A 17,018-nucleotide genomic window follows, 5' to 3' on the forward strand; every position below is an offset into this window, starting at 1 on the left:
TGGTACCGACGATGTTGTGCTTGCGAGGATCTGGACGCTTTACCAGCTCCCACACATTTTTCAACTCTAACTGTTGAAGCTCTTCCTGCATAGCTTGAATCCATTCAGGTTCCATGAAGTCTTCATCGACTTTCTTGGGTTCAGATATAGAGACAAATGCAAAGTGCCGACAGAAATTTGCCAGCTGTGTTGCTCTTGAACGAGTGAGTAGACCAGGTGCATTGATACTATCAATTATCTTCTTAATCTATACTTCATTTGCAACACGAGGATGAACAGGACAAAGATTTTGCCCTTGCTGATCATTGTCTTCATCTTCAGCATTGGCTTCAGGCTGAGCAGTGTCTTCGGGCTGATTAGGTGCAGAAATGATGATTTCCTCTTCAGCCTGTGGCTCTGAAGGTATGAGTTCTCTAGTACCCATAAGCTTGATAGATTCACTTGGTGTAGCTTCATCTAGCACATTTGGCAGGTGCACTCAGTCAGGAGTTCATATGATGTCTTCTTTAGAATCTTGTGAAGATAAACACGGTTGATGACGTGGCATTCAGTATCAATGGCTTCAGGCCAGAACTTCCTAGGTGTCTTATACTCATCAAGCATCGTCTGTGCCATCGTGGCATTCTGCTGAGGTGTGTATGGAGCGGAGAACTCATGTGTGATGCCCAATGTATCAAGATAAGTGTCGAGTCCGGTGTTCTTGAATTATGTGCCGTTGTCACTTCTGATGTGCTTGATCTTGATGCCATAGTTGGTCATGGCACGATTGGCAAATCCTCTGAAGACATCCCGCACTTCATTCTTGTAGAGAATTATGTGCACCCATGTATATCTTGAGTAATCATCAACAATGACGAAGCCATAGAGGCAAGCAGTGGTGGTGAGGGTAGAGTTGTGAGTAGGGCCAAATAAGTCCATGTGAAGCATCTCGAAGGGATGTGTCGTCGTCATGATTGTCTTTGAGGGATGCTTGGCCCTAGTCATCTTTCCAGCTTCGCAGGCACCACATAGGTGATCCTTCTTGAACTTGACGCCCTAGATGCCTATGACATGCTTCTTCTTGGCGAGAGTGTACAAGTTCCGCATGCCAACATGCTCTAGCCTCCGGTGCCAAAGCCAGCACTCTAAAGCTTTTGCTAGAAGACATAACGTCCAACTGTGGTCCTGCTGAAAAATCCACCATATACAGGTCATCTTTTCGATACCCTTCGAAGACTAGAGATTTGTCAGATTCCATAAGCACAAGGCAACGATATTTACCAAATATCACAATCATGTTCAAATCACAAAGCATTGAGACAGACATTAAGTTGAAACCAAGGGATTCAACAAGCATCACTTTATCCATGTGCTGATCCTTCGAGATTGCAACTCTACCTAGGCCCAATACCTTGCTTTTACCAGTGTCAGCAAATGTGATGTGACTTTTGTCAGACGGACGTAGGGTTGAATACATAAGAAGACTTTGATCACCAGTCATGTGGTTAGTGCATCCACTGTCCATAATCCACTTAGAAGCCTTTGGTGTTGTACCCTACAGTGCAGTTAGGTGGATAGGCTTCACCGAGGGAAATGTGAAGCATAAACATTTGAGGAACAAGCATATTATGAAAGTTCAGATCCCCGTTAGGGTAGATAGGATGTTTTTCAAGAAATCCTGGGACGAAATACATAGTAAGTCCATTCTGGCATTTTATCTTGCGTCCCACAAGATGTTTTAGGTCCCCAGCATAAGCATTAGAAGCCTTTGATTTCCGGCTGGAGACCTTTCCCTGCAAAAGAGAGTTAATTTTTCTTAACCACCCACATCTTCAGGGGTGGCTTAGAAGCAATGAGTCTAAGTGCAGCATCTGAGAACTTCGGCTTTGGATCCCTAGCAAATAGCCTTGAAGGAGGTGAATAGTACTCATAAGAATAAGCAGAAAAGTTCTTGGTCTTATGAACATAGCGGTTTGACGAAACACGCTCATATTCATAAGTCTGAGTATGGTTTCCCTGCAAAACATTGGCGTTAGGGTGACTCTGGTGAGTCCTCTATCTGTATGAAGCCTTTGGACCATATGAAGCCTTTGGTCTGGGGTTTGTCTTCTTCCCAGGTGGTGTCATGATGAGATTCACAGGAAGCTTCTCAAGACAACTTTTGGGCACCCAGATCTTCTTCAAATGTGGTCCATTCCTGCAGCTAGTACCAATATACCTGGCAAACACTACACCATTCTGATTCTTAAACAATTTATAGTTTGCATCAAAGTATTCATCAATGATAATCCGCTTAGCACAAGTGAAGCCATATAAGGTAGATGGATCCACTGAAGGTCCCTTTGCAGCAACCCATGTGGTTTTGGGGTACTGCGCAGGCTTCCAGTATGAAGCATCAACATTCATTTTCCTCTCGAACCCAACACCCTCTTTCCTAGGGTTTCGGTTCAGAATCTGTTTCTTGAGGACATCACATAATGTCTGATGCCCTTTGAGGCTTTTGTACATCCCTGTTTCAAGCAATGTCTTCAACCTGGCATTCTCATCAGCAATAGTAGTGGTATCCTCAACAGAGGGGTTAGTTTCCACATCAGCAGTTGAAGATATTGCAACAGTAGAAGCAGTAGAACATTCAGCAACAGAGACAACATTATCACACTCAAGACATTTTAGACATGGTGGATCAAAACCTTCCTGAGCGGAACTGATCTGTTGAGCGCGGAGTGACTCGTTCTCTTTTTGAAGATCTTCATGCGTCGCTCTCAGGTTCTCAAGTTCTTGCTTCCTTTGAAGATAATCATAGGAAAGCTTCTTATGAGTAGCTGAGAGAGTTTCCTGAAGACTTTCAAGTTCATCGTACTTAACATGAAGATTTTTGATATCTTCAATTAAGGACTGAGTTCGAGTCATTTCCGCGTCCAACAGGTCATCTCTTTTGTCTAGCAACTTTTGAATATGTTCCATAGTAGTTTGTTCTTCAGTTGCAATTTTAGCAAGTGTTTTGTAGCTAGGTTTAGATTCACATTCAGAGTCATCTTCACTTGATGTTTGAAAGTAAGCATCGCGTGAGTTTACCTTGGCACCTCGTGCTATGAAGCAGTATGTAGGAGCAGAGTCATCCTCATCATCAGCATCAGCGTTGGTGACAAGGCCATTATCTTTAGTGTTGAAGATGGACTTGGCGACATAGGCTGAAGCTAGAGCCAGGCTTGTCATGCCTGAATCGGACTCCTCCTCAGACTCCACCTCCGCCTCCTTAGAAGCAGACTCCTCCTCTGAATCAATCTCCTTACCAACAAATGCACGAGCCTTGTTGGATGAGCTCTTCTTGTGAGATGAAGACTTTGATCAAGACTTTGAAGAAGACTTTGAGGATTTCTTCTTCTTCTTGTCATCAGAATCATATTCCTTGCTCTTCTTCTTCTTCTTCTTGGTCTCATTGTCCCATTGTGGACACTCAAAGATGTAGTGACCAGGTTTCTTGCATTTGTGGCATGTTCTCTTCTTGTGGTCACGAGTGGAAGCTTCATCCTTTCTTGAGCTGGATCTTGAAGACTTTCTGAAACCTTTCTTCTTGGTGAACTTCTGGAACTTCTTCACGAGCATAGCTAGCTCCTTTACAATGTCTTTAGGATCCCCAGAACTGCAGTCGGATTCTTCTTCTTCAGATGAGGAAACAACCTTTGCCTTCAAAGAGCGAGTTCGGCCATAGTTGGGGCCATAGATGTCTCTCTTCTCAGATAACTGGAACTCATGTGTGTTGAGCGTCTCAAGTATGTCAGATGGATCGAGAGTCTTGAAGTCAGGACGTTCTTGAATCATCAGGGCCAGGGTGTCGAATGAGCTGTCAAGTGATCTCAGAAGCTTCTCGACGATTTCGTGCTTGGTGATCTCAGTGGCGCCAAGTGCGCGAAGCTCATTTGTGATATCAGTGAGGCGATCAAACGTGAGCTGGACATTCTCATTGTCATTTCTCGTGAAGCAGTTGAAGAGGTTGCAAAGAACATCAATCCTTTAATCTCTTTGAGTTGAGACGCCTTCGTTGACCTTGGAGAGCCAGTCCTGGACTAGCTTCGCAGTTTCCAGTGCACTCACACGGCCGTACTGTCCTTTGGTCAGATGACCACATATGATGTTCTTGGCAGTTGAACCCAGTTGAATGAACCTCTTGACATCAGCAGCGGCGACACCTTCACCGACCTTGGGGACGCCATTCTTGACAACATACCAGAGGTCGACGTCAATGGCTTCAAGATGCATGCGCATCTTATTCTTCCAGTAGGGGTAATCAGTGTCATCGAAGACAGGGCATGCAGCGGAGACCTTGATTATCCCAGCAGTCGACATAGCTAAAACTCCAGGTGGTTAAACCGAATCACACAGAACAAGGGAGTATCTTGCTCTAATACCAATTGAAAGTGCTTGTTATCGACTAGAGGGGGGTGAATAGGCGATTTTTATGACAGTCTTCAATACACGAGGTATTTGAAGACAAACCATAGAAATGAGCCTATTGATATGGAGCGGAAGGTAGACTACACTAGACAAGCCATAGTCAAGTATGCAATGAAGTGAAAGCACGAAGACTATCAGCAGCCAGGTAGTATGGATCAGGATGGAAGACAGTATGAAGCCAAACAGTAAACAGTCTTCACTCAGTGAAGTCAATCATATCATACAGGCAAGCAATGACTTCATGAAGACAAACTGTAAAGTAAAGGGAAGTGAAGGATAGAACCAGTTGCTTGGTGAAGACAAGGATTTGGTAGACCAATTCCAGTTGCCCTGACAACTGTACGTCTAGTTAGGGAGGCTGAGATATAACTCAGAAGACCGCGTCTTCACCTTATTCCCCTTGAGCTAAGGACACCCAGTCCTCACCCAATCACTCTGGTAATTCTTCAAGGTAGACTTCCAAACCTTCACAGAGTTCGTTCACCGGCGATCCACAATGGCTCTTGGACGCTCAGAACGCGACGCCTAACCGGCTGGAGGATTCACAGTCCTCAAGTGTAACAAGTCTTCAGGTCACGCGGACAGAAAGACTTAAGTGATGCCTAACACTCTTTGGCTCTGGGTGTTTTGGGCTTTGTCCTCGCAAGGATCTCTCTCTCAGATGCTTCGGAGGTGGGTTGCTCTCAAACGACAAAAGCCGTGCACTAACCCTGAGCAGCCACCAATTTATGGTGTAGGGGTGGGCTATTTATAGCCAGGAGGCAACCCGACCTGATTTTTCCGAAATGACCCTCTGTCACTAAGGAACAGACACGTGTCCAACGGTCGGATTTCAAACACACGCGGCAACTTGACTTGGGCTACAAGTAAAGCTGACTCATCCATCTCTGGATAAGATTTGCTCTCATTGTCTTCGCTCGAAGACATAGGATTTGGTTGAGCATCACTTTAGTCACTCTGACTTTGTTCACTTGGACCCCACTTAACAGTACGGTGGTTCCTATGACTCAACAAAGAAGAAAAGAAAACTACGAAACAACTATGTCTTTGCACTCCAAAGTCTTCACAAGAATGTCTTCCCATGTCATAATCTTCATCGTGAATGTCTTCACGAACCACCATTGTCTTCAATGTCTTCACACATTTTTAGGGGTCATCTCTGGTAGGTAAACCGAATCAATAGGGGACTATTACCTGTGTTATCCTGCAATTCTCACAAACACATTAGTCCCTCAACCAAGTTTGTTGTCCATACTCCAAAACTAGGAGTGATTAGCTAGTTCCTGCTCTTAGTAATTGTCCTCTCATGTCCGTGTTCTTCGTCCTGAACTTAATCTCAAAGTGATTTGCTTTTGTGGTCTTATGAACGCTTACAATCTCATGACCATGTTGAACTCGATGATATCTTTGCTTCTTGTACAAGTAAATGTTTCTTCTTTAAGGCTAGAATGAGTTTGAAGATGATTATGTGCTACACTATGACTGTGATGATTAAATAGCTAGTGTTGGTGGTAATGACTATGATGATTATTATTAGCTAGTGTTGGTGATGATTAGATAGTGGTAATGACTATGATGATTAAATAGTGGTAATGACGACTATGATGATTATTAGCCAGTGTTGTTAGTGATGATATGATGCAAGAGTTTTTATATTAATATGATGATGATGATGATGATGATGATGAGTTATTATATCATTTAGTGAAAGAACTGCTGATTAGTTTCAACTGGATGGATCCTAGCTAAGTGATCAAGTAATATGGATTATCAATAATCCATACTACTTGATCACTTAGGATCCATCCACTTAAAACTAATCCGCGGTTCTTTCACCTAGTGATTTAATAACTCATAATAATGTAAAAACAATCTCTAAATTAAATGAAAAACATAAAATTAAAGGAAAAATAAATAATAAAACCAAAACCCCCAAACCTTTTTACTACCGGTTGGTGTTACAAACCGGTACTAACGGTCTCACCGCCCTCGGCGCTGGCTCGTGCCACGTGGTGGCCCTTTAGTGGCGGTTCGTGTTGAACCTGTACTAAAGGGGCCGGGGGGCTTTAGTCCCCACCCTTTAGTGCCGGTTACAGAACCGACACTAAAAGGCCTTATGAACCGGTGATAATGCCCGGTTCTGCACTAGTGTGTCCCCGACTATAGATGCTCTTAGCATCGGAAAAATAGGACGAAGGAAAGGGCCCCCCATGAAATCCGGGGAGAATTAAAGCATCTACAACTGGGCAGCCCCAAACTTCCTCAAACGCCCGGGCGGGCCGCCCTGTCACTGACCGGCCACGGTTTTTCGACCTAGACAACCCCCTCAAATGGGCCTCAAACGTCTGGGCTGAACGGCACCCTTCATATCTAGGCCAAATATGCGGTGGATATGGGGGGCCCCGGGCGCACCCGGGTACGCCTGCCACGTCGGACCCGGCCCACACTGGCCCAGCCGACCCCACATATATTCCTCCCCATCCGCTCGTCGGACCAAACCCTAGCCAGTTCACGCCTCTCCTCTCCACTCCACTCCGCCATCCGAGCTCACTTCCCGCGGTTTCCGACCATCTCCGGGATGGCAGGCAACGGATCCGAGTCCTTTACCTCCAGATCCGTCGACCTGAGCTCATCCCACGCGGTCCCGAGGAGGAGATGGCCTTCCGGCTTGCGCTTCGCCGCTCCCGGGAGGAGGCCCGTGCACGACAGAGCTCAGACTCCTTACGTCGGGAATCCATTGCGTCCGCCCAAATGGCGCATGGATCCGACGCTAGGGCAGCCACCGCGGCCTCGCCGGAGGCGATGAGGTTCGTCTGGTGTCCGAACGCGGTGCGGACGCGCAACCCCTCTGTTGGCGCGCCGAGCATCGGGACCCACCATGGTCTCGTCCGACGAGAATATGGCACGGCGTGCCCACCGTGCCAGGCACCGGGCGCGGGAGGCGGCGGTGGACGTCGACGAGGTGGAGTCACATTCTCCGGCACCCCGTATGGTGCATCAGTCCGGACGCCGCAACCGCATGTGGAAGTCGCCGACTCGTCCCACGACGGATCTGACGTCCACCGGCACCGTTCGGGTTACGGGCTCTGACGAGGAAGAGTAGTGCATGGGAGACGGCGACGCCTTGAGTCCCGTGAGCCGCGTGTCTCATGTCCTACTCTACCTTGCCGGCGACCAGACCAACACTCCGGGGAGCGTAGCTGGCCGCTGAACATGGCCATGGCAGAACCGAGCGACCCCCGGTTAGATTAGGTTTCACGTTGCATGTAATAATATGAATTTAGGGTATCCGGTTGTAGAATCAAATATTTGAGACGCGACTGGTCAGTATCCTCGGCGGGCGTTTGTCGGGCTGGATTTGCCCATTGCGACTGTAAATGCTCTTAGTCTGTAAAAGGCATCCGTGGATGTAAGATTATATTCTACTGATTCACCCATTACTCTTTGCTTGTCTGGCTTTTGACAGCATTGCCTTTTGGTTCCTCCGACGCCAGTACTAGTCTTTTTAGGTCCCAAGAAAATGCACCATGGTACTAGTCATGTGCTCTTGTGCAGTGGAGTCCAAGCTCGGACAGCTCATTTGACGCCTGTTTCGAGCCAAGCGCGGTTGCCCGTGACAGACACACATGCGGCCGCCACTGCCAGTCCCTCGCCCCCAGACAAGAAAGCATCACACACCGTAGCACGCCATGGCGGATTGGCCATTGTCCCTTGCCGTACCATTTCTATATCATATCATCTCCCCACGATTGGATCCAGGCATCCATCCAGTGCTGCCAACCAGTGGCACCCAGTGAGCACTGAGCAGAGCAGCTAGCAAGGGCCCGGCTCGTCGACCCGCCGTCACCTTGGACCTTGCCGCCCGGGACATGGAGCCAGCGGCGGCGACGATGCTCTCGGGACGGCGAGCGCTACCCATTCTGCTGGCCGTGTTCGCGCTGCTCGCGGCGGCCGTGACGGTGAGCGCGCGCGGGGGCGCGGAGAGGGCGCCGACGCTGGTGTTCATCCTGGCGGGGCAGTCCAACATGGGGGGCCGGGGCGGGGCCACGTCGGGGAACCGTTGGGACGGCGTGGTGCCGCCGGAGTGCGCGCCGTCGCCGCGCACGCTGCGCCTCTCCCCGTCGCTCCGCTGGGAGGAGGCCCGCGAGCCGCTGCACGCCGGCGTGGACGCGGGCAACGTGGTGGGCGTGGGCCCCGGGATGCCGTTCGCGCACGCGCTGCTCCGCTCCCCGGCCTGCCCGCGCGGCGCCGTCGTGGGGCTCGTCCCCTGCGCGCAGGGCGGCACGCCCATCGCCAACTGGTCCCGCGGCACCGAGATGTACGAGCGCATGGTCGCCCGCGCCCGCGTCGCCGGCGCCGGGACGGGGAGGGTCGCCGCGCTGCTGTGGTTCCAGGGCGAGGCCGACACCATGCGGCGCGAGGACGCGCTGGCGTACGCCGGCAGGATGGAGGCGTTTGTACGGGACGTCCGCCGCGACCTCGCATTGCCCAACCTCCTCGTCATCCAGGTCCGTTCGTCTGTCTCGACTCCATTGATCTTTCCATTGTGAACTCTGTGAGTGAATGCATCGGTGATCTCTTGGAACAGGTTGGGATCGCGACGGCGCAGTGGCAGGGGAATAAGCAGGGGAAGTGGCTGGACCTGGTGAGGAAGCAGCAGAGGGCGGTGCGGGTGGCGAACCTCAAGTACGTGGACGCCATGGGGCTCCCCCTCGCCAACGACATCACGCACCTCACCACGCAGGCCCAGGTCCGGCTCGGCAAGATGCTCGCCGACGCATACATCGCCACGCTCTGACGATGATCCAGTACGCAATCAGTCAGTGTGTGTGCCTGCCTGCCTGATTAGTAGTACTAGAGTTCACTAGAATACTATCATTGATTGATTCCACGGAAGAGTTGATTTGGTGATGATTAGTTGTTGACAAGAGATGAATAGATCTGCTTTGGTCAGGCTCCAACGAGCTCAGATCATTGCTGCCATTAGTTGTTATTGGCATTGTAGGAACAAGTGTAACAGTCTCATCACCAGTACGACAGACATTGCCGTTTTGCGGAGGGAAAATCCTTGGCCTTTGTGATGTTTATCTACCTGCTGAAAGTGAAAAGAAGCCTGTTTCAACGGCACAGACTTTGTTACTTATTATCTACACACCGAAGATACAATGTTGTAGACATAGATTGGAATCTACAGCACGGACTTGAAAAGAGGTCTCATGTTTTCTCGCAAAAAAGAAAAAAAGAAGCCTCATGTCTGTAACTCGTTGCAAACTCATTGATATTGGCTGGAGCTATCAATATCTATCAATGAGTTTCTTATGAAACTGCTTCCGGTTCCAGTAATAGCTATCAAGCCGAGCCGCACAATTAACTTGCGATACATTCGTACGGTAGAAGAAATGTAAGAGTGTTGGAGTCACACCTGCCTTGTGCTGTTCAGATTGAAGGAACGACCAGCTCGTGCATTACTACATACTCCCTATATGTATTTTTGAGAAAAATGAAATACTACTTGCAGAGGACCTCCGCAGAGAGAGAGAGAGAGAAGTAATGACCATTGCGGCCGCTAATCCCTCCGCAGAGAGAGAGAGAGAGAGAGACCCTCTGCTGCTGGTTGATGTGTCGGCCCACAGCGTGCATCCTCTGCTCCTTCCTCTTTAAGGCCTTGTTCGTTTAATCCTCCTCTCAAGGAGATTGGAGTGGATTGGAGAGAATTTTGACTTGTAGGGGTTCTAATCCCCCTCAAACCCTGTCATTCTCCTTCAAAAACCACCTCAACCGAATAAGGCCTGACGAGGACGGCGGTTGGCCCTCCAGGTCACGGCGCGCACAGCGGCAAGATTGACCATTGCCTCCTTCATGCCACGGATGCTTTCAGAGATTCAGACCTGCAGATATGTCGAATCCATCATGTTATCACCGGATTCAATGTGAGAACATTTATCTAGAGTTTTAGACACAAGGGAGATTGGTTATTTACCAGGGCGCTCATGCTTTTGCCGATTTACTTTGCACCATCATCAAAAAATCAAGCTGGTGATATCCACTTACGTGGGACAGAGGAGACCAATTGGAAATACTCCCCACCTTCTCTGCATCGTCTTCCCAACTCCGGGCAGCCATTTATGAATAAGCGTTCGAGGGCTGGCAACCGCTCCAGGAGACCATGCGGGAATACCTCCAAAGCTGGACTACCCCAAATCTTCAATTCCCTAAGACAAGTGAGGCCACACATCCCATCAGGCAACGCTTTCAGGATGCTGCAGTTTCTCACAAAGAGACTCCTCAGCTCGGCCAGATTCCCAAGGTTCGAAGGCAGCGCTATCACACTCCGGCACTCAGAAACCATCAATTCCTCCAGGGACAGCGGAAGGGTTTCCTCCTCAGACGATGAAGTGCTCCCCTCCAGGTTGTCACAACGTTTGATATACAGAACGCGGAGGCGATCCAAGCACCAGAGCTCCTCTGTTGGCCAATGGACAAGATTGCTGCAACCATCAATCGTCAGGTCTTCCACAAACGAAAAGCATTTCCAAACCATAAGTTGTGAGCTGGACAATCGAGAGCTTCTGACCAAGCTGTTGGGGCCTTCCAGAGTCAACCACACAAGTTTTTCAAGAGGTATTTCACTTTGGCCTTGCTGGGCGTCTAGAGGCAACATGGGTTTGTCTTCGAGAGACCCAAGAGTTAAGCGGACCAGAAATGGCCAGGAGCCTAAATGGATACACATAATAACTGAACCGACTGCAATACTGTGAACTCCAAGTATTGTCAAGTTGCTGACATTGGGGATCACTGGAATACTTGCAAGCTTGGGGCAATTTTTGATCTCTAGCTCTTCAAGCACTGGGAATGTTACCAGGTTATTACTAGGCTCTCCCACACTATATTCTGCCCATATCTCCAGGCTTGGTAACTCAATCAACCTCATCTTCTTCAACCTAGGGAAAATTTGCAGAGGGGTAATGCATCCTCCACATTCCTCATCAAGGTTATTACATAATGTTGTCAGGTTATCCATCATCTTTAAGACCAAAATCTCTAGAGAGACTGAGAGCCATATTACAGGGATACTCTTGCATTTTGGGCAATCAGACATTTTGAGTTCTCTCAAGCAGTCAAACATCTGAGGCTTTCTCATCCATTGTGATATTTCTAGGCCACCATATCCACATATCTCCAATTTCTGGATATTACTATGAGGTTCTAAGCACTGAAGCACTTCTTCCACATTACATGCAATATCTCTAGGCCCATCATCTATTTCTTGGTCCCAAGAGAAGAACAACTCACTTAGATTTTTCTTCTGATTGAGGTTGGCTTCTCTTGCATTCTCGCCACTCTTTATCTTGCTCAAATTCAACAATTCCAAACTATTGCTAAGGCATTGTAAATCTTTGAGCTGCTCTATCCCAAGGCCATCTCCGGTATCCACTACAAATGTTGTTAATATGTGAAGGTTGTTCAGTAGACCAAAGTTTGGAGACATACTTTTGAGCCTATCACAACCAAAAAGATAAAGATGGATGAGCTTTCTCAATCTTGACATGTCTTCTGGTAACTGTTGCAACTCCTTGCAATCTATGAGCCTCAGTGTTTGCAGGTTATACAACACACATATTGAATCTGGCAACCTCACGATGTCAGACCCAGAGAGGTCAAGATATCGTAAATGTTTTGCATTTATGGCCTTGCAAATGACAGTTGGAGAAGGGGGGCAATGCAATGCTCTTAGTGATGCCAATACCTGTTGCAACTCCTTAATATCCTTGTGTGATCTGCTTGGAAAATTATAATTATGATCGTCCCATGATTCTGATGGAGCTAATAAAGTGCGGAGGTATGTTCTGCCTTTGCATAACCCACTGATTCGTTCCAATTCAGCCTTTGACATTTTCATGTGACAAACACCTTTTAACAATGCTTTCTGCTGAGACGATCCTTCTATACTTGCACATTCTTCTGTGACATCTTTTGCTAGATCATGCATTAAGTCATGCATTTTACATACAACTGTCTTATATTGTGTGTCACCATGATGGATTGCAGATTTGACTACCACTTTCTTATCTTGGAGGAAGGACCTCCAAACCAACTCATCAAAAATGAATTCTCCTTTCTGTACTAAATCCATTGTTCCCTCTTCTGGAATAAAGCAGTTTGCCATCCATAGTTGGATCAACCTATCCTTCTCCATCTCATAATCCTTGCGAAAAACTGCACAGAATGCAAAACATTGTTTCATTTCAGAGGACAGGTGTTTGTAGCTTAACTTCAGTATGGGCATGACCTCATATTTGCCTCCATCATTATCCCCAATGTTACTTTCTTCGATGGCCTTCCATTCCTGTACTTTTTCCTTTGAACTCAGCAATCCACCCATTGTCTTGAGAGCAAGAGGCAACCCCCCGCATTTATTGACAATACGCCTTCCGATGCGGGCTAACTCTGCTTGCTCCTCTACACCATTGCTAAATGCTTTATGTGCAAACAATTGCCATGAATCTTGTTCACTCAGACATTCTAGCTTGAGGGGTCGAAGGGTCTGCATTATAGAGGCCACTTTATGGCTTCGAGTTGTGACTACTATTATGCTTCCTGGTCCACCAACAGAACACAAAAGAGGCTTCAGATCATCCTCCCACATCCTCTCGTTCTCATTCCACACATCATCAAGCATGAGCATAAACCTGTTTTGGCCAATGACTTCCTCAAGTTGCTTTCGCAACAGCTCAATGGTGTCAGGCATGTCACATCTTTTATTTCTGGCCAACTCAATGATGGATTTCAAAAGAGCAACGACATTAAAGTTGTCGGACACGCTGTGCCACATCTTTAACTGAAAATGTTCCTGGATCTGTTGGTCATTATACACCATCTTAGCAAGAGTTGTCTTGCCAAGACCTCCCATCCCAAATATGGGGAGCACCTGCACATTCCGCTGATCTTGCTGGTTCAGCAGCAACTTCACCACCACCTTCTTATCATCATCTCTTCCAAAGATTTCCTTAGTGTCATCCAGTTTTGAGTGTGTTTGCCTCCAAGGATGTTGCCGCTCCTTACGGACAGAACTCTCCAAGTCAAATGTGTTCATCTCCTTAACCAACTTATTGATCTTCTTGAGGACGTTCTTGAGTTTCCTGCTCATTTCAAAACGAAAGAGCAACGGGCTGTGGCGCGTGATGTAGCCGAGTACCTTGTGGGTAGTGGACTTGCCAATCTTAGACTGGCGGCGCAGCGCCTCATACCGGAAGTCGTCAAGCACGTCGTCGGCCTCGTAGGCGATAGACTTGAGCTCCTTCATCCAGCTCTTGACATACCTGTTTGTCTCACTCCTCTCCTCGGCATTCGCCAACTTGCACTCAACGGCTAGCAGATGGCGCTCCAGCGTTCGGCGGTCATCGTCGAGGCCACACATGCGGCTCACGGTCTCAACAAGTGCGTCTGCAGCCTTGCCGGCCACGCCGCGCACTAGAGGAAGAAGCAGCGACTCTGTCATGATCTTGCAGGTCGGAGGAATAAGAAACTGCAGCAGGAAAGAAGAGAGATTAAGCACTGCAGAACATGAACAACCTCGTAATCCTCCTATTTTATAGTTCCACAATAGCTTAGCTTGTATAACTCGTGTATAGACCTGTTGTACATACTTTTTGATACATACACAAAAATTCCAGTGGGGTTTTGCCTACTGTACAGCTAAAAAAACAAAGATGAACAATCGAAGAAGAGCAAAACAAGGCCAAGGATTGAGAAGAGAATTCACCTCAACAACGTCCAGATTTGATCTTGTCCAGATTGGTGAAAGAGCAGCGTACGGCTGCTCGTTCCTTCGCCGCCCCTGTGTAGGTCTCTCGCTAGCCAAGGCTACTATGGAGTTGTGTGGTTGCTGGAGAGAGGATGGAAGCAAATGGAGATAAGATCAAGGAATCCAAGAGCTATATTGACTGAAGACTGTCCCTCATTTATTTGCAACCATACATCACTATTATTGGATATTTCTATAATTTCCTTCATTCTATATACTTTCAAATACTCTGTTTTACTTATACGCAACTGTTTCTTAAGATCCTTTTAGCATTGCCATTGCGTTAGTGCAGTGAATTATTTTTTCTGAGTTTATTTAATATTCGTAAGACAATCCAGAGTAGATGGTGTACGTCTAATTGTTCAGTTAGTACAAATAACTGTGGAAGGAAACATTTTTCTCAGAAAAAAGGCAGTGGAAGGGAATAAAGATGGAAAGGGTGTGGAAATGTTGTATTTAGGTCGACAACACTTCCCTTTCATTCAATAAATACTGAAATACCGACATTCAAACTAGCTTTGAGCTTATTTTGCAACTTGCATATACGAACAATTACCTGTACCATTATCATTTCATTTTCCAACTTGTCGATTGGACAATAAGCTAGACATCGATGCATCTGCTCTGAAGACTGAAGACTTGTTCTCACTTGTGTCACTCACTGTTCTGCAGGAATAGGCAAGATGTTGTTGTCAGTTACTGCTCCAGAACAAATCGACACCAGATAATTTTTTTTTTTTGAAATGGAAGACACCAGAAATCTCATAACCAGGAAGAATTTTTGTGTGGAATGTATTGCCTATGTCAGGCCAAGAAAGCTCTGAAGAGGCGCTCCTGCGTCAATTCCTTTCACGACGCAACGGGCCAAGTGCAACTCAATTCTCTACTCTATTTTTTTTAGAAATGGAGGAGGACCCCCGGCCACTGCATCTGGACGATGCATGCAGTCATTTTATTAATTATTTACACAAAGAACTTACAAAGTAGGGGGAGAATTTCATTTCCCCGGCCTCTGCACCAACTAGAGATGCATACGGCCATTTTTAGTATGAGTACCAAGATAAACATGGTCCTTAGAATTTTTTAAATGAATATCAAGATATTTTTTGATGAGTGGTTTCACCACACACCAAACTTGATCCTCAATAAATGGGGGAAAACCTCTATGCATCACCTGTCAATTCTAGGAATTAAACTCGGGCCGTTAGGCTGCACAACCACATGCCCAACCACTGAGCCAAGGTTCTCTTTGCTTAGATCACCAAATAAATATCAGTGCTAACAATGGCTGCTGGAGCACATAAGTTAACTTGTATTATAAAGGGCAACAGAGTAAGATTAATCATCTGCAGCGCAAAAATGTCAGTTTCAAAACAAGATGTCCGGTCCTCAGTTTCAGTCTATTGCTAGAGAATGTGCTACTTACGGTCAGCTGACCGGATTTCTTCCTGTGCAGACAGCATGCAATTGTTTGCCGAACTCCGTTGTACAGGAGACTCAATATGCATCTTGCCTGTAATAGGGTAGTCTCTAGAACCCTGAGTGTTTCCTTCTGTGGCAGCTACTCTCCAATTGTCGCCGAGCGCTATTTAACAGTTTGTTTTCAATGGTTTGCCTTGGCTTTCAAAAAGTTGGGGCGGGGGGAAATCCCTTTCAGTTCAAAAAAAAAAAAAAAAGGCTGCTATGGAATTGTGTGGTTGCTGGAGTGAGAGGGTGAAACCAAGTGGAGTTAGATATTGACTGATATGTGTACCTACTGGTGGCCCCTCACTGATTTATAGCTATATATCACTATTGTTGAATATCTCTACAATTTCCTATATACTTTCAAATACTCTGTTTTGCCTGTGCGCAACTGTTTTAAGATCGTTTTATCATTTACCAACATGTTAGTGTGGTGAAGTGTATTTTTTTTCCCATTTAACCTTCTTTAGACCATCCACTGTAGATGGTGTCTAACTGTTCAGTTACTACAAATAATTTTCCATTTAACCTTCTTTGGGTGCTGGAGTGCAAGGGTCATTAATCTGGTACCCCATAGGCCCAGAGGTTCCAACTATCTGGGGTGCTGCAGCGCAACTGTGCAAGGCAACAGGGGCAGGTTGGAACTGAAGAAACTGAAGCTCCGTCAACCAACGCAGTGCAAGCTTGAGAGAAGGCAGTCATCTGAAGAGAAATATATGGGAGTTGGGGCCCGCAGGTCAGCCAGAGTACTCCAAGTATTACAGTGACGATCGGGTCAAGGTGTAGATCGAGGGCCACCTGTAAGTGCGGTGTGTGCTGCCTAGTAGCTATAATAAGAAGCAAACGCTTGGGCAGTCGCCTGCATCCGGACGGATCATAACAGTCGCTGAATCGCTTCTCTCGTTGAGCTGTCAATTTTTTTAGGAGTCTTTGAGCTGTGAAGTGGGATATCAACAAAGAGCATCTATTTATTTTCGGACAGTGCTAACTCGCAGACGTCCTGATTTTAGCGATAGATCCGGACGTTGCACATATAGCCCGTTCAAACTCGCGATTGCGTGCAGTCCGTTTTTCTCCACATGCATGTGGTAATTAATGCTTCTTTTTCTTCATCATGTACGTGCATGGCATTTGTAAGAAAACTTAATTACATACATGTGAGAAAAAATTAATGACATCACTATAGATTCCCTCATGATTCAAAAAATTCTAAATGTTTCGTAGGCCAAACCATCGCTCCGATTGAAAAATTGTTTTCACATAAAAGAACCGTTGCGGTGAGAACTTCAAAACTAGATCTCATGTTCATATGTTC

The 17,018-nt window shown here is 46.8% G+C and overlaps 2 protein-coding genes across 2 annotated transcripts; one reads left to right on the forward strand and one right to left on the reverse strand.

The window, feature by feature from the left end:
* Positions 1-8,145: 8,145 nt before the first annotated feature.
* LOC109734476 (probable carbohydrate esterase At4g34215) lies at positions 8,146-9,499 on the forward strand. Its single transcript, XM_020293684.4, has 2 exons — positions 8,146-8,942; positions 9,023-9,499. The coding sequence occupies exons 1-2, from the start codon at positions 8,304-8,306 to the stop codon at positions 9,230-9,232; spliced, it is 849 nt and encodes a 282-aa protein (XP_020149273.1). The 5' UTR covers positions 8,146-8,303; the 3' UTR covers positions 9,233-9,499.
* Positions 9,500-9,715: 216 nt separating this feature from the next.
* Positions 9,716-15,059, reverse strand: LOC109734475 (putative disease resistance protein RGA3). Its single transcript, XM_020293683.4, has 3 exons — positions 14,198-15,059; positions 10,415-13,960; positions 9,716-10,322 (listed from the first exon to the last, which is right to left on the reverse strand). Exon 2 carries the CDS (start codon positions 13,931-13,933, stop codon positions 10,463-10,465), a length of 3,471 nt encoding a protein of 1,156 aa, XP_020149272.1. The 5' UTR covers positions 13,934-13,960; positions 14,198-15,059; the 3' UTR covers positions 9,716-10,322; positions 10,415-10,462.
* Between the last annotated feature and the right edge of the window lie 1,959 nt (positions 15,060-17,018).

Source organism: Aegilops tauschii, chromosome 7 (genome assembly GCF_002575655.3).
Source record: "Aegilops tauschii subsp. strangulata cultivar AL8/78 chromosome 7, Aet v6.0, whole genome shotgun sequence".
NCBI classification, from domain to species: domain Eukaryota; kingdom Viridiplantae; phylum Streptophyta; class Magnoliopsida; order Poales; family Poaceae; genus Aegilops; species Aegilops tauschii.

Coding starts and splice junctions, on each gene's coding strand:
- LOC109734475 (XM_020293683.4), bottom strand. CDS start 13,933: ATGACAGAGTCGCTGCTTCTTCCTCTAGTGCGCGGCGTGGCCGGCAAG.
- LOC109734476 (XM_020293684.4), top strand. CDS start 8,304: ATGGAGCCAGCGGCGGCGACGATGCTCTCGGGACGGCGAGCGCTACCC. Junction 8,943..9,022: donor CCAACCTCCTCGTCATCCAG/GTCCGTTCGTCT, acceptor CTCTTGGAACAG/GTTGGGATCGCGACGGCGCA.